The sequence below is a fragment of the Tetrao urogallus genome (genome assembly GCF_951394365.1).
Source record: "Tetrao urogallus genome assembly, chromosome: 7".
Classification (NCBI taxonomy): domain Eukaryota; kingdom Metazoa; phylum Chordata; class Aves; order Galliformes; family Phasianidae; genus Tetrao; species Tetrao urogallus.
Genome location: NC_136820.1, coordinates 30,974,743 through 30,998,219, shown reverse-complemented (window position 1 = coordinate 30,998,219; position 23,477 = coordinate 30,974,743). Strand labels below are relative to the sequence as shown.

Here is a 23,477-nt window from a genome sequence, read left to right as displayed (position 1 = left end):
TGTGAGGACGGCACTGAGGTGAGGCGGTACCCCTACGCAAGCTTCCCGCCCTCGCGCGGCCTCTTTTCCCCTCCCGCCACGCCGCGCTCCCCTCACCCCGCCTGGCGGCGCCTTCCCGCCCTGCCTCCCGCCGGGGCGGGGCTCGCGCGCGGCGGACCGTTGGTAGCGCGCGGGCCGGGGCGGGAGCCCGTGGGCCGCGGAGCGCCAAGGCTCGGCCCCGTCCTGCCGGGAGACGAAGGGAGGGGGCGGCGGGGGCCGGCGGCTGAGGGAAGCGTAACGGCGGTGCCGCGTCCGCGTGTCTCCCGGCGGGAGGAGAGGAGGATGTGAGGCCGCGGGAAGATGAAACCCGGCGCCGCGGAGGTCACCGACAAAGGAGCGCGTCCCCGTAAGTGGCGGGGCCGGGGCTGCTGCCGGCGGGTGGGCCTGCGGTCGGCTTCGTTATTACGGCAGGGTAACGCGCCGGCACTCCCTCCCGGCGATTTTGCCCTTTCGCTTCGCCCGCCGTCGGGAATCGATCGTTAAAAGCCGAATTGAAGAGGGACGCGAGCCGGCTGCCGTCAGGCCCTGCCCCGCGCAGCCCCTCCACGGCCAGCCCCATGCCGCCTTCCGCGGCTGCGAGGGGCGGGCGGCTGAGCGGGGAGCGCTGCTGGCGCGGTGCTGCTGACGAACTGTTGCTAACTGCGGGCCTTGAGTTAGCCTAGCGAGTTCGGTGCGCGTTTTTCAGTGGTGGCCGCAGTAATTTTTGAGGTGCCCTTTGTGCCGGGTGTAACGCGGTGTTTGATCCCTTCAGAATTTCTCTTGCCCGTCTGTTCATTTGTGGCTCAAGACTTCATCCTTTTCTCTTTAGCTTCCAAACGAGTTATGTTGTCTAAAGCCTCCACGTTTCCTATTTGTCTGCTTCTCCTGCTTTCTCAGGTTCTACCGAATTAACTGCTCTTCCTGCTTTGCTTCTATGTGTTCATAACCACTGCTGGGAGAATACAGCGGCAGTGGTGGCTTTGCTCCCCCCTGTTAAGGCAGTTTCAGCGAAGGAGAGAATGGGTGGCAGAGGGACTGTTTTGACTCTAGAAGATGCCTGCTCAGTTCCTGAGGCAGCCCTCTGCCCTTTCTGAGCTTCTCCAAAGGAGAATAACCAGGAGATGACCCGCAGTCACTGAGGAGACAAGCGGTTTAAAATCACCAATATGCTAGGCTTGGATGATTGAGCCTCCATCATAGGTTGTAAAAGGACTCCTGGAATGGATGCAAGTAGGAATGGTTGCTCACACTCGAGTGCGCTTAGGATTCCACGAAGTGTTCCTCCTCTTCAGAGTTCCATGCCTCTATTGATTGTGTCCTCTGGTACATACAGTATCACTTTCTTTTTATTTTCTACCTAACTGCTGGTTTGGGGTTTATGCTCCATAGTTCTTATACTGGAATAAACTATTCAGCCATTATCTCTGCTCTTTTTAATTTTATTTATCATATTTCTCCTAAATCATTTATTTTGCCCACCTATCTGTGAGATAATTCCACATGCTTTTGATCATCTTTTTTTACGCTTTTTTCTCTTTCTTGGTTGTAGAGTACACACTCTACTCCTCATGCACATTTTTTCCTCTTAAAGCTGCACATGTTATTTAAGTGTGGGGATTCATGAATTTATATAGTGGTATAATAAAATTGCCCAATTAATTTTCTGTTTTTTTTTTTTTTTAGCAATTTCTGGTAGATTTTTTTGTTTTTACTTTTTTTTTTTTTTTCGTTGATACTCAGTGTACATACAGTGTTTCTCTTCTGAAATGAGACTTAACTCTACCCAGACTGATCTATTTTAATTCTTTAAATTTCCTTATTTAAATGTCTATTCTGACAGAGTTGAGTGGATGGCACTGAGTTGATCATCAGGTTTTTAATTCCAGTACCTGAAGGGGGCCTACCGGAAAGCTGCAGAGTGATTCTTTGTAAGGGCGGGTAGCGACAGGACAAGGGAAAATGGCTTTAAACATGACGAGGGTAGATTTAGACTAGATATCAAGAAGAAATTCTTTACTGTGAGGGTGGTGAGACACTGGCACGGATTGCTCAGCAAGGCTGCGGATGCCACTTCCCCGAAGGCATTCAAGGCCAGGCTGGATGGGGCTGTGAGCAACCTGGTGTAGAGGGAGGGGTTCCTGCCTGTAGCAGGGGGTTGGAACTGGATGATCTTAAAGGTCCCTTCCAACTCAAGCCATTCTGTGATTCATTCTATGATTCAATTGCTGTATATTGTCTCTTAGTTTAAGAGAAAAATTCACTAGGACAGAAAGAGTGGTTGTAACTACAGTGATTCTGGAACTTTAAGCAGACTTCCTGAGTCTCAGGTGGGTGCTGAAAAATGAGATGAATAGTACGATCTTCCTCTCCTATTTTTTCTGTTTCATGGGCTTTTGCCTTGTTTTTGTTCTGTTGCTTCTGTATGAATCCCCTTTTTTCTTAGATGAAAAAGTGAGAGGCCAGTCTTTTTCCTTTAAAATAGTGCTTTTGTGATAACTGGGGACTGTACCAGTAGTGTATGTACTGTGCTGTGGAGATGGAAAATGGTTAACAAAGTGGAGGAGAAAACTGACGGTGTTGTAGGGCAACTGAAATAAAAAAATCCATCTTAGGGCATGATTTAAAAACACACATACACCAAAAAAAAAAAACAAACAAAAACACCTAAACTTTTAAGGGCTCTTTGTTATTTATGTCTTGTTTTTGACATGTTTAACGTGTAGGTCTTTATTAAATGTCTTATATTACATGGAAGTTTGCCTTCTTTCATTTTAAAAAGAGAACCCACATTTCATACAGTCTAATTCTTTTTTGGCAGCAGATGAAATGCAAGCAAAAACAGAAAAGATAAAATCTTCTCTGAAGAGCGTGAAAAAAGAAGTAGGAAAACCAGAGAAACTGAAATATAAACCACTCACTGGAAAAGTGTTTTACCTCGATATTCCATCAAATGTGATCTCTGAAAAAATAGGGAAGGATCTTAAAGAACTGGGAGGGGTAAGTTAACGTTCAAATGAAACTGAAAGAAAATCTGCATCTGGAATGGCTGTTCTGTGTACTGTGCTACTGTGTTTTAATGTTACATTTATTTTAGATGTGAAGGAGTTTTATTTTTTAATGTTACTTTAATGTTTAGTATAGATAATCAGCTTATCAAGAAGTTTTGGTGCGGTTTTTGTTTGTTTTTAGTGGAAGTTGTTTTGCTATCTGTAGCAGAAGTTTTTATCATACAGGTTTGTTTTCAGCTGGTGTTTCATTTACTTGGATTTTTATCTAAGTGCCATAAGAATGATGAACCCGAAAGAGGTTAGAGGAAGTGTTCTGCATATGTTTATGGAAAGTCACATATTCTTTTAGCTTGGTGTGGGTTATTTGTTAAGATTATCTTTTACTTGAATGATTTGATAGTTTGTATGCATTTAATCAAATCATATATATGATAATTTCCCAAATTTTCTAATACATCTTATGTTTAGAGGCTACTTAAGGCTACTTATAAGGCTACTTATGTTTAGAGGCTAGAAGTATAATGGGAGAGTGGTTTGACTTCTTTTTTCTTTTTTTTTTTTTTTCTTTTCCTTAAGTACGGGCTGAGGCTTATAAAGGCTGAGCTGGAATATTATCACCTAGCAGAGGGAGGAGATATGCACCCTCTTGGCATTCAGGGCAGGTTGTGGACAAAGAACTGAAGAAAGAGCTTTTGTGCAGTTGGTGGGCCCGAAAGGATGTAGAGAGGAACAAAAAGTTTTGAGAGATTGCAGCGGAACATCAACTCCTCAATATCTTGGTTGAAATGTGAGCTAAATAGAGGAGCAGAGTTAGGATACAGGACCAAAGTGGCATGAGATGAGGTGTCAAAAACAAATAAACAAAACCCAACAACCCCGCATTGACTTCCTGATGGTTTTCTTTTTCTTTTCTTTTTTATCTTTAAAGGCATTTCTTCTTTAAAAGGTACCCTGGAGCTCTTTAAACAAAAAGCTTTGCGTAGCTAATTCCACTTACATTCTGGATTTTAAACTTAATGTTTTGAAGTACTCATCCTTCTACAATGAGCAAACAGCTGTGAAAGCCACGTTTTTAAGAGCAATACCTCAGCCCATTCTGGTGGCATTATTACAGGAATGGCTGATAAGGCTTGGGTGTGGTGAGGAGCAGCAGCAGGAAATTGAAATGCCCTGTAATGTCAGCAGTCAGCTGAGACGATCAGCTCTAGCGCTGGATCAGGCTGCCTGTAGAGGTGCTGGAGTTTCCTCTGGAGATGCTCAAAGCCAGCAAGAAAATTTTGGTGGTTAAAGTTGTGTACTACTTTCATAGTCAGGTTTTTACACTTTCAGCCTTATTGTTTGACCTCAGTAAGGCATTTCAGTAAATGCTTTCTGCACAGAGTATGCTAATGAAGATTGTTTGCATTGAAATCATAAATTCTGATGGGGGAAATACAGCATTTTCATACTCACTAAAACAAAATGTATTACTCTGTTCAAGCTTCTATGCTTCTGAGAGGCGTTATGAGCTCTGTAGGTGTGAAATGGGGTAACCATTGTTTCACAATAGTTTCATTTTTCTGTGGGTTCTGAAATTCATTGTTTATCCTTGCAAACTGTAAATTATGTTTGCTTATGCATCTGTGAGCTCAGTTTAGCTGAACACTTCATAACTTCTGTTAAATTACATAAAATGTGGTTTCCTTTGAATTATTCTGTAATTTCTCAGTGCACTGAGTTCTGTTTGGAAAGTATTACAGCTCAATACTTCAAGAAATGGTAATAATCAAAACCAATCAAAAAAAAAAACAACTTCATTTTAGGTTAGAAAATCAGAAGTGAAACTGTAAAGCTTTTGACTGGTAAGATCTTACTGCAGTTCAGTTGTCATCATTTTATATATATATATGTATATATATATATATATACACACACACACACACACATATATATGTGTGTATATATATATATACACACACATATATATATGTATATATATATATTTTTTTTTAATATCTTCCTGACGATTCTGTTTTCTGAGTGTAAAAGTAGATTTGTTTAGAAGTTTTGTCTCTTCAGTGCACACAAAGCAAGAAGGGAATTACTAATCTATTGTCCTGAAGTAACAGTTTGCTTTATTTCTTTTTATTTAGCGAGTGGAGAGTTTTCTTAGCAAAGATATCAGCTATCTGGTGTCCAGTAAAAAGGAGGCAAAATTTGCACCAACTCTCAGTCAGATTTCTCCAGTTCCTAGCCCAGAATCTGTATGTAATGGAGGGAACGGTGCATCTCATCCCAGCAACCGAAAAGATCGACAGGATGGAAGTTCATTTAAGGCAGCAGATGCAGTAAGTTTCTCTAATAATAATACTGCAAAACAACTACAACCTGGGAGGTGCACTATCAGAATTTTTCTCCTGTCTTGTTTCCTCATGTTGTTAATGCAAATACCCCCAGAAGTAGACTTTGTTAGTTCAATGAAATAATTACAGTTGAACATTGCGTATCAGGTTTTTGTTTTTTTTTAATTCTTAGATGATTGTATTAATTTCAGCAGTTTGTTTCTGAGTTTCTGCAGATTTACCTGTAGTCTGTTCCATTGGCAAGTTTAGTACCCTCACTATCCTGACTTGATACTTTAGAAACTTAGGTGTGGGGCGGTTCATGTGTTGGTCTTCATTGCACTGGGTGGCTGAGGTCACCTCTTCTTGACAATAACCTGGATAGGTGAAGGCGTGTTCATTACAAATGTACAGAATATAGTACAAAAGGAGCTCCTGATGGTAGAAAAGGCAGAGATAATTATGGCTGAGGCTGTAGTTACATTCATGGCTGGTAGCTAAATTTAGCACATGTTCAATGGATGAAACCTCATCTTTTGGTGTATCCCACAGGCTGCTCATTCACACCATCTTTCTTGATCCAGCACTTGACATTGCTTCAGCCATTCAATGAACCTGCTTTGGTTGAAAACTAATTTTCTTTTTTCCCCTCAGAATGTATGAACCCCAAAACCACCTTGTGTGGAAAATGCAAATTCATGAAAAATAACTATAAAATAAACAAAAGGAGACTATTGAAGACTTTTGATAGTAACAATAATTTGCCTTACCTTCTACTTTCTGAAACGAAATCTAACTTGCTGTGAATGTTTTTCTGTTTTAATATAGGTACGTTTGAGCAGAGGAAAATCCTTAGCTGAAAAAGCAATCAGAGAGCAGGTAAGCTGGGTAATCCATACGTTTGTACTTTTGAGGAATTTTGATCCTGAAGTTCTGGAAAACAAGCACTAGTGAGAATGATGGTGGTCTGAGACAGAGGTGTCTCATGGGGCGTTCAGGCAGAAATTAGGGATTGTTCTAAGCAAAGCACGTGTCAGATTGTGTTTTCTGGATACTTCCTGAAGAACTGAAAGTCTTATGGTCTCATAATCAGTATTATATTTTATCAAGATTGTAATTGTAGCTGGCATTTGAAAAGTGCTTGTGAAGTTGAAGTGAATGTACAAATTCATTGTCTTCAAGTAGTAGATACTATAACATATGACAGTAGAGAATTGCTTTTGGCTTTGTGAGACGTTAACTGCAATCCTTTGATAGCCAAGTGTTGTGATGTGGAGATGGAGAAGTCAATTGAGGATAGCTGTAATATTTCGGCAGGAAGTACATAAACAGTCTACAGTTGGATCTCAGCTTTTGTAAGATAGTTCTTATTATAAGATGTAGTATATTTATATTTATTACATTTTATTTGATCTGCAGCTCAAAATGAGAATTTGTTTTGCTTTCTTTTTTTTTTTTCTTTTTTTTTTTTTTAAACAGGAATTAATCCCCTCTGGTAGCATGCTGTCCAATGCTTTGAGCTGGGGAGTGAAAGTACTTCATATTGATGGTAAATATCTTTGTTTGGTGAAGCGGAACTTGAACTAATAACACTGATTTCTTTAAACTTTTTGGAGTTCAAAATATTAAAAATGATAACTTAAAACAAGCAAAGATAAATTCAGCTGAAATATAAATATAACTTTCTCTTTGCCAGATGTTAAGCATTATATTGAACAAAAGAAGAAAGATCTCTACCTAATCAAAAGCACAGGCAGTTCTTTTAAAGATGTGGTAAGTGGGTTTTTGCCTTTTGTGAAAGTTAATTTGATTAAATGAAAAAAGGTAGGCATATTAAATATGGCCTACTGTGGTGCATACAGATTTTATTTTAATCAAATCTTACTTCTGTTCTGTTTTTCACTGACTAGTATGTTTTATGAATTAATTTTAAGACCGTAACCTCAGTGACATCATTCGTTTTTGCAATCTATACATAAAAGCTGCTTTAGGAAACAGGACTGTATTTATTTCCTGGTGAGCTTGATTTCTGCATAATTTATCACAACTGTGTATCACAAGTTATGATTGTCATAGGGAGACTCTCATGACTTAAAATCAAGTCTTAAGATAAAATGTGAAATAAAATTCCTGTGAATATTATACTTTTCCTCCTTTATTTTCCAACAGGGAAAACAAGTTACCACTCAAAAGTCAAAAAGTAAGTATTTCAATATGTGTAGAGGTTTTGCTGAACTTTCTGAGTGCTTATAAATAGATAAGTATAAAACTGTCTTCTAACTTGTAAGCCTAGGAAAGTTTCCTGAAACTCAGGAGTTTATAAAGCATGTACATAAAGAGTTGTAAAATAATGCCTGTCTGTCCAAGAACTTGAAAACTTGCTAAATGAAGCAGAGTATTTCTCTTTTAATTTCCTTTTTTTCCTCCTGTGAGCAGGTAGGCTGAAAAACCCATTTGTGAAGGTGGAAGATAGAAGTCGGTGAGTGTTCTGTGTGCTTTCAATGTAGTTCTCAAACTGAGAAATTCAGAAACATGTTGTACGTCCTGATGGGCTTGCTGACTTTAAAGCCAGACGGTTCCATCTCTGTGTGGTCTGCATAGGTATCAGTGTTTAGTCTTTGGATGAAGTGAAAGAGGAATTAGGATGGTAGGGAGTGTTTGGGATGGGCAGTAGTGATGAAAAGTTAATGTGTAGCAATTTGTAGGTCACGAGAGGGGGATCAGGAGAGATTTGGTTTATTTTGCTCTTTGAGCTGGATGAATTAAAAGGAGGAAGCTTTGAAACTTTAAACTTTGACATCTTGCCTGTTTTTTCTTAGATTCAGTTCATGTAGCCCAAAAGGCTAATAAAGCTTTCTATATTAAATATTAGTAGTCCTAACTCTTTAACGTTCGTCTTGGGAGACAGTAAGAAAAGTCATTATATCATAAAACATTCCTTGAAATCAGGCTGAATTTACAGTTCAGTGATTTATTACTTAAAAAAACAAACAAAAACAAAAAAGTAACACAGCTGTTAATCTAATTTCACTACTGTTGTAGCATAAGATCTGATAATTCCAGACTTGACAATTTTTGTATTTTTCTGAGCTTGTAACTGATAGGATCTGGTTGTGTAACTCCTCAATGAGGAAAGAGGTTGTCAGAAGTTGGGAGAAAAATGAATTAAAACAACATGAGTGGGAATTTTGAATCTAGTCTTACTAGTGAGCTGGTAAGAGTAGGTGTGATAGATATGAGAGTAGTGGGCAGTGTAGGACAAATGCATTTTCAAGCACAAAATATGTGAACGTGTGAATTTTATATTGGACTCTGAACACTGCAGCTAAATGATTATGTGAATTTTGTCATAACCTTTTTCAAACACTTTTAATACATGCAAGTGCTGGTGTGCTTGCTAGTTCTGTTATCTTTCTATGTATGTTTCTGTGCAGGAAAACTACTTCCATGAAAACTTAATGTTCAGTTTTAACATATTTTCAATGATAAATTGGAAGCCTTTCAAAAAGGGAAAATTGATAAAATGAAAAAAAAAAAAATTTGAGGTAGGAACTGCTATTTCTCAGGAGCACGGATCTACTTGCATCCAAATTGTTAATTGTATTGGTTGTGCAGATCTGCTCAACCTCCTGCACTACAGCCGACGTCGCTATGGAGTGTGCTTGACAGCTCTGGAAACTCAAGGCAGACTCTTTATTTTGAGGTGGTATTGAGGAAGGAAGGAATTACTTTCCCTAGGTTATTTATCTGCTTAGCATTTTTTCTGTACATTACATGTGGAAGAGAAGCTCGTTTTCAAAGACCTTTTAACCTATTTATAGTTTGTAATGTAAACTGTGTGGTTGTTCTGATGCTTCTAATGCACCTGTTTTATCTTAATGCAGCTCCTACCGACCGTTTTATCTGCAGTTACTGAGTTTTCCAGCTCTTAACTACTGTGTTCCGAAACCTTGTAGTCCATTTGAGGTTGATAAGAAGCACCCTTCTGGTCCAAAACAAACTCAGTCTAAGCAAAGGTTTGTTGATTACTCATTGTTGAAGTATATACAGAGGAGAGAGAGATCCTCTAAAATAATTGTAAAGTAATTATTTTCTAAAAGGAATTCTTTTGCTTTTTATTTCTGTGATACTTAATACTAATTTCCGCATCTTGACTGTTGCATTTGCTACGCTGTAACTGCTGCTGTCTGTCTTTCTGTACCCTCTTTATCCTATCTTTAGTCCTTTTTTTGGACACACGGATGCATACATCCAAAAATGCAGCGCTCTCCTATCATTGTGGGTCAGCATAAGATATTTTTTTCCTTTCTACCACTGGTTTCTTCTTTGTCCACGTCTTGGATTCCATCCAGTAAGTATTTTATAGGCAGTAAATTTCTTAAGGCTTCCTGTGATGTTTGTCAGTAAAAAGCTGAAAAGAAGGCAGTTAATTGTTACAAGTGATACTCAGTTATAGTTCAAAATCACCATTGCTGAGGAGCACATCTGCCTTATATGCACAATTAAATTTATAGAAATTAGACCTTGCAAATGTTGCTTCATTGCTTCAGAGATGAAAAATGGATACTTACTGCAGTTAGTTTATCTTTCAGCAAGTGTTTATGTGATATGGGTTGACATTCAGGCTCTGAGTGCTCCAGTTGATGTTAGAACATTTGATAAATCAACTTTATGATTTGAAACAACTTTCAAATGTTGATTTTTGTTTTACTGGGGGAATTTGGTGTCCTTAACTTCTTTTTTCTAGCATGTGTGGAGACTATAAATGTTTGACTTCGAGAACTGATTCATAGCAGAGACTAAAATATTTAGATGAGAGGCAGCTTTGATTTACTTGAAACTTTCTGTGTCTGGTAACTTTTGCTGCTGTTCTGTCCTTTGGATCTAAAACTTATTTAGGTTTGACACTTGTTTTCTCTATGAATAGGTTCTGTGTTGTCTGTATTTTGTCCAGTCTAAGCTATTATTAGACTTCTGGAGCTTTTCAGGTGATGTTACAATGATAAATGAACATAGCAACATAGTAGTGCAGTAACCTTTGCAATAAGGAGGGTATTTCTGATGCTGTCTCTTCAAAGGGGCCTTAGGATAGCCTGTTCTCTTTAAACCACTTTCTAAAATGAAGATTACAATAGTCTTTTCTTGTGTATAGATTAAGAAATATGAGGCCTTAGTTTTAAACTTCAGGAATTGGGTTCAAGGTAATATTTCTCATTAATCTTTCAATCTGGCACATGCCAGAGATGTTTAGGTGGATGTTTAGTGTTTATTTATTTCATAGCCAGCAGGTGAAGGTGGTGACTGTCATTTTTTTTTTTTTTTAAGAAGGAAAAGGTGAGAATGCCTGCTTGTTTTATCTTTATCTGAAAGAGTAGGATGTTGAAGATGATGTCAATTTCACTTGCTTTACATGCAGAAGCATTGCAGTCATTCACACTTCAGATAATAAATTCTGTCTCTTTTATCTTGTGGCTTGCAAACCTTAGTGGCTCTTAGTGATTTTACATTTTTAAGGGAAGAGTTGAAAAGGCTACTGCAGTAGTAAAAGTGGACTCTGGAATCTGAACAAATGCTTGATTGGTCTTTATATAAAACATCTATGCAGATTCTTGGTGGAGTCTGACAGTATGTCTCTTTGTCTAGGCAGGGAGGTGGCACTATTCTCTTGGAAGTAAAATGAAAGTCGGAACTGATGATTTTGCTTTACTGTAGGGTAGCTTAGTAGTGAATGGCAACAAGCAGTAGCTCTGTCCAGATGAGGACTATGAAGGTCATGGAACAGATATTGAAAACCTCTTTGTGGTTTAATCTTCTGGAATAACTTACGGTTCATTTCCTTGTATTTCAAGGTACAGTTCTTGTACCTTGAAAAAGAAGAGGAATCATACTTGATCAATGTGTTCAAGAGCTGCATGTAACCAATAAATAGGACAATTCTTTACCTTTTATCAAAGAACGAAAGGTCATTTATTATACCATATTTTTTCTGCATCAAAAATATTGACAGAAGATGAAATGCTAGAAGACTTTTTTTTCCTCTAGTTTTGACTTTATCAGCTATGCAAAGAAATTTCAACAAATCCTTTGATTTGACAAATGAGATTTGTTTTATAAGTTCAGCATTGCTTAATCTGAGTCAATGATAGTAGGAAATCTTACGAATCTGAATGTTTTGTTCTCATGTATAATTCCATTGGGTATGCCTGTTTTGTTGCAGTCATTTATTTATTGATTTTTGAGTGCATTAATTTCTATTCTATTTTTCCTAAGCGTTTACTAGGGTGGTTTAAGTAGTCTGAGAAGAAATGAAGATGTTCTCTTAAATGATGTGAATGAAAATGAACATTTTGTAGGAGGCGTGTATAGAACTCACCTCGTATGTTGCAGTCATTAATTTTATTTTGTTTCTGCTAACAGAAAAGATATAAACAGTGACAAGGACTGCAGAACTCCTGTTCAGCTTCATCAGAAGGACAAAAAAAGGAGAGGATATTGTGAATGCTGTGGGAAGAAATATGAAGATCTACAAACTGTATGTGTGAAACATGAAATATATTGTTTTCAAGCAGTCTTAAAACAGAATTGGCAATGATTTCTATTTGCTGTTTTAATTCTTTTTTTTTTTTTTTTTTTTTTAATTTAAAATGTCTGAGTGTATTTTCTAAATAGCAGCAATTTTTTTTCTTTGTTTCAATTCTTTGCTTCTAGGTATGGTGGCTGAAAGCATTAATGGCTCTTGTCTCAGAGACACTGGCTGTAAGATCACCTATTTAGTGGACAAAGGGAATATGTTTAATGTAGTTTTTCTGGATATTAGCAAGGCTGCTTATGCTATTCATAATATTTTTGAATGTTTTATCCAATTATGAGACAAACAAGTATGCATTACAGTGGGTGAAGAGCAGGCTCAAAGAATTGTAGTGACTGGGACTGCAGCTGGTGGCAGGTGAGGTGCTGGTTGGCAGTTGGCTCTGTGCACCAGCTGTGTGCCCCAGCAGCAGGGAGAGTAAACTGCACTTTGGGATGCGTTAAACACAGCATAGCCAGATGCCAAAAGAAGTGATTATTCTCACATATCTAATACTAATGCGGCTTCACCTGGAAAACTTTGTGCGGTTCCCCACAGTTTAAAAAGGCTATTAAGACCCAAAGAGGGGCAACAAAGCTGGTTAAAAGAGCTAGATGCAATGAGGAGGATGCTAAGTTTGTGAAGCTTGGAGAAAAGGAAGTTGAGGAATGACCTTATTACTGCCTTCAGCTTCCTGGAGATGAGAGGTAGAGAAAAGGCGAGCACCTCTCTTCCTGGTATCTAGTGATAGAATGTGTAGCAGTGGCTCAAAGGTGTCACGGGCAGTGTTCAGAGTTGATATTGGGGGGAAAAAAAAAAACATTTATTTTTTTAACCAAAAGTGCAATTGGGCACTTGAACAGGCTTCTCAGGGAGGTAGTTGATGCCTTGTGTCTATCTGTGATTAAGTGGCGTTTGGATAATGCTCTTAATGATATTCTTTAACTTTGGGTTAGCCTTGGTATAGTCTGACAGTTGGACTCAATGATCTTTGCAAGTCCCTTCAAAATGGAACTATTCTATTCTAGCAACAATAAATTGTCAATATGTACTTACTGCTCCATATTGGTTTGTATATTCATATTTGTAGCATTACTTTTATTTCATGATTACCTTTTTAATTCCAGCATCTTGAAAGTGAACAGCACCAGAAATTTGCACAAAGCACACAGTATCAAGTTGTTGATGATATAATCTCCAAGTTTGTTTATGAGTTTGTTGAATACAAGGATGATGAAAAAAACATGAAGAGGTAAGTTGTGTGTCCTTAATTTTCAAACATCTGTGAGTTAAGACATTAAATATGAAGATACTTCAGTTATGAAATTCTGAACCTAGTATGGAACAAGTTCATGTTTTTGAGTCTGATAATCATCACTGGAACTTGCAGTAGTTCCAGAAATAAAAAGGAAGAAATGGTACATATGGTATCGCAGGAATATGAGGCTAAAGAGACTTTCCAGGAGTTGTTCTATGTATCTGCAACCTTCAGAAATGCAAGTTGTCAACTATTCTAAAATATAGCTGATGGAAGGACAGCAGTGTCTGGATGTCTTGCTCTAAAAGCTTTTTGATGTTCTTAGTAGCCTAAGATAAACAAGTAATAACCTCCTCGGTCAATCTTTAACAAGGAGATCCAGATTTGTCTACGATCTATAATATTATCTTGAGGGGAAAAAAACCATAATTGTGCTAAGCTTGTGTCTATATGCAATAGAATATTCACAGGTATTTGTCATTGCATCATATTCATTAACTTTTGTTCTCAGTAGCGTTGTGATTGAGACTTACTGAAATGCTGGACTGCTTACCTATATTCATGAGCTGTAGAAATCAATAGTAAAAGATTGAACTCAAAGTACTACGTTCCAGCAGAAATAATGTTTCTACCCTTACTTTCCTTTGAAAAAATTGCTTTGTCAGTTTAGTTGCTTTTCTAGATGTTTGCATAATGAATTATGTTACTTTCTTTCAACGGTTTGATTGTTAATCATCCTGAACAATTTAATTGTAGGATAAAATGTAGTACAGGATATTTTTCTCCTATTATTGGAAAGATAACACGACCAGATGAGCTGAAAGAACGACTGAAAAAGCAACGTGTTTCATTGAGAACTTACTCGTGGAAAGATACTACAATGCAGGCACTCAAACTGGATCGTCAGCCTGCAGAAATACAACCAAATTCCATGTTGGTGCCTACCCCTATTTCTGCATCTCTGTGTTCAATTCTTTACTGTCATCTGTCTCAACCTCCAGAAGTAAAAAGTAAATTCAGAAATAATGGTGGAAACACAAGAACTAATTGCTTCTGTGCCACAAAGCTAGGACAGTCTGTGATGGCGCCAAATTTCATACAACCACTTCCTCAGAAAGATGGTAAATCATATATGGAGAACTTGTGTCAAGATTATGAGCCATTCAGTAAAGAAGTACTTGAACCAGAAGTAAATAAAAAGAATTTACAGCGTTTTCAGGAAGGTGTGTGTACTTTATGTTCTCATGCTCAAGTTACAGATCTTAGTGAAAAAGACAAAAACTTAGCACAGCCTAAACGAAAATTGAATCCTGCAGTAGTTCTACCTGCAAAATGTTTGAAAAAAATGGATGCCAGTCCTACATTTGTCGAGAAACATCGTGATTTATGTGATAATCATCAACAGATGCAGCACAATGTAGTTCTGGAGGCTGAGGTATCCGAGTCTGCTATAAACAAAGAACTTAATGAATTGGCTGCCAACGCTGCACGCTGCTCACCATCTGGAAAGCTGCACAGGAAAGTAAAGCTTTGCTTAGGAAGAAATAGAAGAGAAAACCGGAAGCAGAATATAGAGTTATGTGTGAAGTATGCAGATGGACTGTCTGTCCCCAGAGAGCAAAGGGATTGCAGCTCACCTGTGCAGGCCCTACTGGAATTGTTTCAGACAAGTGAAATAAAGTCTGAATTTAGAGGTTTTTCAGTTTACACTGATCATGAAGATTCGACTGGCACAGAAGATGTATGGGAAGGGCAGGACACAAATGTTGTTAGTTTGTTATTTTCCTCTTCATCCTCTTCCCCATTTATTGGATTTTAATGCTGCTTTATTTAATACAGTGTTTTTCAAATAAATTTGCAGATTTAAGATTTTATTCATGGAAATATTCTTTTGTTATGTACAGATTAATTAATTTTCAAGGTTTTTTTAATGCAAAAACTTCTATATGTGTATATGTGAATAAAACTTGCTAAGAGTTTTCTTTTTCTTAAAAGCTGCTGCTTTATTACAGCTAGTAAAGGTGACCACAGGATTTTGGGTTATATTAATGCTAGCCAAAATCAGTGAGCATTATGTAGCTGCTTTTGGATGGTGTATTTTCTAAAATCATTGACTGGGCACACTGAACACAGTACATTCTAAATAACCACATTATAAATTATTGGATGGTTCACTGTAAATAAGACAGTCCGTTACTTATGGGCCTCTCATGATTTGTGGAGGTTGGTTTGTTTCTCATATTCCTTCTGTTACTACTTTTCAAGGGAATGCAGGAAAAAAAAAAAAAAAAGGGAGGGGGGAAAGTCACTTGCTTTACAAAAATCTCTTCTGCTGTTTTAGGTAGGGAGTTTATGCAGTCACAAAGAAATAACATCAGGAAAGCATGCACTGAGTTCTTCAGCTGCTCTGCCGTAATTTATTTTTAGATTAAAAGTAGATGTAGTGTGTATTTCAGCCAATGAGAAGCAGTAGATGTATGACTTTTTTTAAAAAAAAAAAAAAAAAAAAAAGAGGCAGCAGTAACAACCTCAAAACAAGCCAATAGGTTGCTGAACAGCTTGGACCCTTGGTTTGATTTTGCTTTCTGAGTAGGCAGCCTATCTGACTAGCCTGGTTGGAGGCAGAATGGAGGACATGAGTGGGAGCTGGAAGGGCTTTCTTAATACTCTGAATCTTTACCAAACCTGATCTCTATCAGCAGTTCCATGTTTGTAAATCAGTGCAAGGCGTGAGTATTGAATTAAAGTAGGGGTAATTGTGAAACTTCGTTAATAAATGTAGGTACCTCATGGTGTTACAAGCTAAGAGCTAAACTAGCAGAAATTACTCATTTTTTGCATGTAAGTGTAAACAAATAATTCATCTCCTACCCATTTAACACTGTCACTCTGTTAGTGTTCTTATGATTGAACTGTGTTCTATGGTTGTTTACAGTAGTTTGCCCTTTGGTATGTGATGTTTGCAATGAGGGGTAGGTAAAGATTCTTGGTGTATAGGGAGGAGTGCAATTGCGTGTAATTTCCCATGTGTTTGTCTTTCCAAGTATTCTCCTCCCAAATTTAAAAAGTATTAATACCATTTGAAAGAACTGAAAAGGGGCAGCTAGGTATTAGAATGTTTATTTGTCTCTGACTTCCGAGTCTGTAGAAAAACACGTATTTACAGGATGTGTGGCAGGGATTCTGAGGAGTGTCAAACTGCCACAAGTACAGTTAAGTTGCTAGAGTATAGGTTTAGCATTAGAAATGCACTTTATCTGGAAGTAAATATTTGTAGTAATTGCACATATAACAATGGTTTGAATTCCTTCTTAATAGCTAAACAAATTTCTAATGATTTCATTTTTGGATTATCTGTTGTGCTTGTCAGTGAATCTGATAGGCTGCTATTGTAGCTTTTATATTCCATGTGAAAACAACTGTCAGTATTCTAATTGCTTCTCTTTTTTTTGTGATGATTACAGAAACTCAATGCAATATTCCCATGCTGTCTGCAGTGTACACCTACGTACAGAGTACAGGAATAAAAAATTCTTGCGAAGTACACATCTTTACTGTTACGAAAAAGTGAAAGCTTTATCATTCAGGTGGAATAGTTGCTGCTTCATTTTAAAGTCTGACTGATGTAAAGCCCCTGAATTTTTACATTAGAAAAGTGCTCTTGCTTAAGTGGTGGCCTTGTGGCCCAGTGACCTTCACTGTTTTGTCTTCATTGCACTATTTTAGCAGAGGTTGTTAGGGTAATCTTTGATGTGCTAAAATAGAAGGTGTGTACACTTGCAGAGTTACTAAAAGGCCATGCATACAATGTACTGGTTTCAGCATAAGGGCATGTTGTAACTGATCTGTTCATATCTACTTTTTCACTTCATTACTGTAGGAGAGAGAAAAATCTTTAATTGAAGACTTAAAATAGAAACAGTAGCTGCAGATGGCAAACTTAGCTAAAAATTAACATGAAAAGAAATACAAGTGATGACACTTCTAGAAATAAGGCACTGTGAGAGGTACGTTGTTTTACTTTGGTTATGTGTACACTAGGTCTGGTTTGGTGTCTGCAGTGGATGCCCACTGCCTATGACTTTTCTCCCTGGTATGCATATATTTGGAACAGAAATGTTTCTCTTCTGGTAAATTGTGTGGCTGAGAGGACAGTTCCCAAGGACCTGGATTGCATCTGTGTGTGCTTGTATATGCATGTGCATATAGTTAATGATGTAGGGATTAACGACTAAAACCATACACCTATGTAGCATTCTGCAGTAATTTTTGAGTTTCATACTCCCAGGAAAGCCCTTAGAAGGCCATGTCCTTAAAAGATGCTCAGAAACATGCTGTAATGATTCTGTTTCTTCCTCATTTTCTTGGTATTAAATTTGTTGTTCTTTCTGTTCAAAATGACCACACATTTTTCTTCAGTACTATTTTAACATCTTAAACCAGGTGTGGGGCTTTCTGCCTGCCCTAACAGTTGATGAAGCATCTTGCTGCTCTTGACCATGCATGACAAAGTCATCTCCCCCATGTTCTTGCTGTTCTTTGGCTGTGCTGATGAAACTTGTGGCTACAGTGCAGCAGAATTTGCAGAAGAAGGCCCTACCTGAAGGCCATTCTTTTGCAGGTCCGCATTCCATCTTGTTACTCCTTGAAGATCCTGCTGCTACCTGTAGAAGAACAGTAACATCTCTTGCTCCACGAAACTGCAGAGTGCTTGGAACAAAGTGACAGCCAAGTGTCTGGTAAACTGGTCTTCATTTTCTAGACTTTAAGTTGCAAACCATGCTGCTGGGAAAATGGAAAGCACCAGCTTACTTTCCTTACATCACCTGAGTGTCACTTTGTTGTGCTCCTGTCTGCTCACCATTCTGAGCAATCCTGACTGTCATATCTGCCACTGCCTTTGGACCTCCCAGTGTCCTCACTGGGAGTGGCTGGTTAAAGCATGCCCTAGATTTCAGTTGCAGTCTCTTAATTTCAGAAGACAAAAGTTGTCTGTGGGAGGAGGAATGTTAAACTTTTCATAGCATTATGCAGCTGTAATGTTCTCTAGTTGGAGTCCATGTTGTTTTTCCATCGTGTCTACTTATGTGCTGTTGGATAATGCTCCTTTGTGTAAATTCCTCAAAGCCAGAAATTTAGATTTTATCAGAATTCTAAAAATACAAAGCAATTTCTGTAGGGTTTTTTGTATCTTAAATTGCTGATAGAGTACACTTTGGAATGTATGGAACTGATGGTATGAATGGAACTGATGGAGTACTTACTTTGGAAGTTACTGTAGTTTCCTCAAAACTTTAGGCAGTTTAAGTCATGATTGCAAAGTCATTAATTCTTACTGCAGTCATTTACAGCAAAGCTTAAGCATTACTACTGGGAGGTAATTTTCAAAAACAGACCAAATAAATTACAAACTTGGTGTCAGCAGGGCTGTTTAGTCATGTATCATTCTTATTTGCTGCGGTAATAACACTTAGATGTTTAATTTAATTATTCTATGGCATAGAATTAATTATGGCTCACAGACAGTCTTTGGATTATCTATGGCAAACCAGAAGCTGAATTTCTACTCATAAATCACTTTCTTGGTTTTTTTTCCCCCGTGATCCTTTGAAATATTGGTGCACATTTTTCAAGCCTCATTTTTCTTCAGCTGTGGTTTAAAGTCTCATCGAACGTGCTCCTTATGTTTGGCAAGTGGGGAAGACATTGCAACATAGGGTAGAGCTATTACTGCTCGTTTTAAAACGTTGACCTGAGTTTTCACTGTAATAGAATGTAATGCTAATAGGAATGTTAACTGACAAGGCAGTGACAGCTGGAAAGTTGGCTTTCATTTGCAGATGGCCGCTTCTGTGCTGAGAGGACAAGTGTAGGCAATCCAGCATGAGCTTGCAGTGTGAAGGTGGACGTGCAAGCTTTGCAAGCCCAGGGAGATCCTAGTGTGAAAAGAAGAGGTATTCAGCAGTGTTCTCTACCTGATTTCCCGATTCCCAGGGGGTTACTGTAAAAAGATCAATAAACAATGGTTTTTACCCAGAGAAGCTGTGGGTGCCCCGTCCCTGGGAGGTGTTCAAGGCTGCATTGGATGGGGCCCTGGCAGCCTCATCTGATCGGTGGCACCAGCCCAGGGCAGGGGGTTGGGACTGCGTGGGCTTTAACTCAAGCCCAGCCTGGCCAAAGCTCCCTGGGCACTGTTGGTGTAGCAAGGGCTGGTGCTGCCCTGGGCACCCCCTGTATGTATTTGCAGTGCTTCTCTGCACAAAGGTAGTATCAAGATAAAAATGATGTATGTCTGGCAATCCAAGAATGGAATCTGACTGCTCCATGGATCTGTGTGCCTGCATTCAGGGGAGACCTTATTGCTCTGTACACTGACCTTAAGGAGGTTGTAGTGAGGTGAGGGTTGGCCACTTCTACCAGGTAGCAGTTAGGACAAGAGGTAGCAGCCTTAAGTTATGACGGGACGTTCAGGTTGGATATCAAGAAGAAATCATTCTCAGAAAGAGTGGAACAGGATGCCCAGAGAGGTGGTGGAGTCACTGTTCCTAGACGTGTTTAGGGAAAGTGTAGACGTACTTATGAACACAGGCAGTATTGGTGGTAGGTGGACAGTTGGGCTAGATGATCTTAGAAGTTTTCTTCTGACCTTAATGATTCTGTGATTCTATGCATGCTGCATGTGTGATACATACCCCATGTTGTGAGTCTTCACAAAGCTACCACCTAAGGGGCTGTTGTATAGGTACCGGTGGGGACTGTTTTGATCTTATAAGCAACTAGAAAGTGGTTGGCTGCAGCCCCGGATGTAAGGATTTGTAACTTCTGAAAAAAAAGATGAAAACACTGTCTTATAACACTGCTTTTTATCTCTACAAATTGTTCTTGATTTCTTGTCCCATCTTACCCTCAGTCCTCTAGGTGCCTTGCAGGAGGAATGTGTTCATTGTGCGCTGTTTGAACAGTAAGGACCCAATGGACAAGTTGAGGTGACGCTGTCTTTCTTGCACAGTCCAGACGCAATTAAAATGCCCTGAAAATGCTTTGCTCCCATCTTCAGTTTGGTGGGCCCTTGCTTTATCTGCTTGTTTATAGGGGGAAAACACAGAGAAGGTGGATTTCTTTCTTCCACGCGGTAATTGCTTCCCTTAACACGACGAGCTGTGGCAGTAAGCAGCCGGGCCCGGCATGCTGACGTTCCGCGGGTGCCTCAGCGCTGCGCGGGCCGAGAGCCGAGGGAGGAGCGGGTGCGGCGGGGGTGCGGAACGCTGCACTGCGCTGGGGCGCGGGAGAGCGAGGTGCGACGCGAAGCGAGGGGCCCTGCTCTGAAATCCTGTTAAACTCTGACGGGGGAGGGAACGGGAATTTAAAAAGGGAGGAAAAAAGGTCATGCAGCGGGAGAAAGGTTTGCTCTGGAAAGGTGCAACTGCGGGCTGAGCCTGGCTGGAGGCGGCGGCCGATGAGGAAGAGAGGAGGCGCGGGACGAGGAGCGGCGGGCGCGTGACGCCGGGGGGCTTCCACTGCCGGCCCCGGGCGGGGGCTCCCGGCCGCGGAGCTCCCCTCGCGCGCTCTGCCGCCGCCGCCTACATTTCCCAGTACTTCCCTCTGCCGAGCGGGCTGCGGGAGCCGCGCCGGCTGTCGCCATCCTCGCGGGGGGCTCGGCGCGGAGCGGGGCGGAGCTCGGCAGCTCCGGCCCCGCGGCAGCCGCGGCCCCGCAGCCCCCACCCCCCCGCCCGCTCCGGTGCAGGCGCGGAGCCGGCGGCGCAGGGCGGCGGCAGACGCGGCGCGGAGCGGGCAGCGCCATGCGGGCTGCCGCCTGCCTCCTCTCGCTGGCGCTCTGCGCCCTGCCCGCCGCCTCAGGTGAGCGCCGGGGCTGGGGGGATGCGGGCCGAGGGCCGCCGCGGAGCTCCCGCGGCGGCCTCGCGCTGACGGGTGCCTCTCCCCTGCCCTGCAGGCGTCGGGCCGGCGGCGGGGCGGCGGGGCGAGAGCCGCTTCGCGGAGCGGGAGAGCATCAGGCCGCTGCGGTTGGTGTCCGGAGAGGGCGGCGGCGGGGCGCGGCGGCCGGCGCTGAGCACGCGGGTGCGGAGCGGAGCGGCGCGGAGTCAGGTAGGCGCCGGGAGGGCCGGTCGGCACCGCTCGGTTCCCCCAACGCGCGTTCAGTCGGCGGGGAAGAACGCGCGTCGCCGGGCGCTCCTCGGGGCGCGCTTTCCCGCGGACCGCTCGTCCTCTCCGCGGCGGCGCCCGAACGGGTTAAAACGGTCCCCGAGCCTCCGGTTTCCATCTCCCGGCCGTCAGCCGCAGCTCGAGGCGGGCAGAGCCCAGCGGGCTCCTCAGCACGGCTGCGGCGCGGGGCCGGGGGGCGCGGGGCGCTGTGCGGGCAGCGGCCGGAGCTGCGAGGGGGGCGGCTGGGATCGGCGGCGAGAAGTTAACGGGGGGATTTGGCCTGCGCGTCCAATCGCTATGGCTTTTATTAATATTAATACGGTGATTTTAGTCCCGATGGCTCAGCGTTGGGCTGGAGGTGGTACGTGAATGTTACATCTAATGGGAAAAGATGCCGTGTGTGCTGTCGCTGAGAGCGTGACAAACCTGTGCACTCGGGGTGGTTGCTGAGATCCAAGTGAGCCGCAGGCCTCTGCCTGCCATGTGCCAATGAGCTGCTGTCAATTTCAGACATCAGATAGCTGGAAAATGGCCTCAGATTTTTTTTTTGTAGTCCTTAATGTATAATAAGCACTGACAACTTTTTTTTTGTTTTCTTTTTTTTCCTTTCCATACATGTGGTTGAATAATAAATGTTCTCTTTATAGCATATCTATTTGCTTTTGAATGTCACGGAATCTATGTAAAGATCCTTCAGATGCGAAGGCCGTATTTACATTATAATAAAATAGGCTTTTATAACTTCCAAGCTGCATGCTTTGTTTAAAAAAAAAATCTGGCATGTCAGAGCTCTTTGGAGACTCACAGGCATTCACCTGCTTGATGCTGTGTGGCACTGCTAGTTGAGGTGGCTGTGCTGCATTTGGACCAACCATTAGGAGTCACGTTCTCACAGAACCAAATGGTTGGTTTAAGGGCTTTGTTTTCATGGGCGTCTCAAACTTCATTCACCAAACCTTCTACTCTTAACAGTTTTTTAGGTCACCCATGTTTTGTTGTCAGTAGTCAGTGTCAGTTCTGCTCCTCCCAGCAGAAAGTAGATCTGGTGGGATAGAAAGGGTTAAACACATTCATTTCACTGCAGTCTTCTCACTAAACTGAAGCTGTATGTGTGAAACTCTGCACACAACCACAGCTTTTCCTCTCGGTGAAGAAATTTTCCTTTACTGCTGAGAATACTGTCTGCCTCTCCATGGCTTCTGGTGGTTGTGACCCACCCCCCCTTCCCTCCCCCAAGGGATGCAGCTGGCAATTCCAATGAGGAATCTGGCCAAGCTGAGTGGAGCCGGACTGCTCTTCTGTGCCTCTTGCACAGGGCACAGTTACATCTTAATTACAGGATGCGCATTCCTTGCCCAGAGATCTGAGTCAGCTTGGCAGCACAGGCAGCAGCATGGCTGCATTCACCTAACTCGGCTGCATTCACCTAACACGGCTCCATAGGAGCTGCCTTTGGGACTGTGAGCATGCAGCTGCAGCACTCACCCTAGTAGTTAATATCTTGACTCTAAAAGTCTGGCATCCCATAAAAAACAGCTTACCTCTGTCAGAGTGCATCTCAAAGCTACAGACTGTTAACTTTTGGTTTTGGGAGGCTGGTACAAGCCACAGGAAGTGTAAAGGTGTGGGTTCTGCTGGCATGTGAACAGATACCCAAGTGCACTCTGCTGTGTCAGCAGCTCAGATCAGTGACACAGAGGTGCTCTCAATCAATAACATTTTATTATATCTTAGTTGTTTTGTGTTTAAATAGCCTTTGACTGCCTCCAAACCCTGTTCTACCTATTGCTAGTTGTCTTTGGACAGATGTGTATCACAGTTAGAGCATTTGGTCTCAAAGTATAGCTTAAAGCATAACCTAATGACCTTGTGGGTTGGTTTAGGAATTGTGTGTCTTGGAGGGGGCCAAAACATTCAGGAAGAACCTGGGATGGCAAAGAACAAGCAGCCATGTGTAGAAAAGCACAGATACCTGAATGGGATGGTGCAGACCACTGGGCAGCAAGGCTGTGGCTGAGGACTTGATGTAAAACAATGTAATTGTATTATGAATTGGATAAAGATAAAAGGAAAGAGAGAGATTAGTGAAGCTGGAGAGAAGGGAGTTGCATTAAATCGGATTGGATCCCTTTAATTCCTGGATG

The 23,477-nt window shown here is 41.3% G+C and overlaps 2 protein-coding genes across 2 annotated transcripts in view; both read left to right on the top strand.

Annotated features, from left to right (window-relative positions):
• Positions 1 to 339: 339 nt before the first annotated feature.
• Positions 340 to 14,992, top strand: DBF4 (DBF4-CDC7 kinase regulatory subunit; the record flags this gene model as incomplete). The annotated part of the gene is made up of 12 exons (XM_079538684.1): positions 340 to 385; positions 2,837 to 3,015; positions 5,159 to 5,353; positions 6,176 to 6,226; positions 6,827 to 6,896; positions 7,044 to 7,120; positions 7,517 to 7,547; positions 7,784 to 7,826; positions 9,232 to 9,363; positions 11,765 to 11,879; positions 13,043 to 13,167; positions 13,930 to 14,992. The coding sequence occupies 12 exons, from the start codon at positions 340 to 342 to the stop codon at positions 14,990 to 14,992; spliced, it is 2,127 nt and encodes a 708-aa protein (XP_079394810.1).
• A 5,980-nt stretch (positions 14,993 to 20,972) lies between these two features.
• ADAM22 (ADAM metallopeptidase domain 22) overlaps positions 20,973 to 23,477 on the top strand; it is a gene marked incomplete at both ends in the record, with an annotated part of 121,611 nt that continues 119,106 nt past the window's right edge. The window contains 2 exons of the mRNA XM_079538354.1: positions 20,973 to 21,030; positions 21,125 to 21,276. Of these exons, the coding sequence (XP_079394480.1) occupies positions 20,973 to 21,030; positions 21,125 to 21,276 (210 nt within the window). The remainder of the gene's footprint in view (positions 21,031 to 21,124; positions 21,277 to 23,477) is intronic.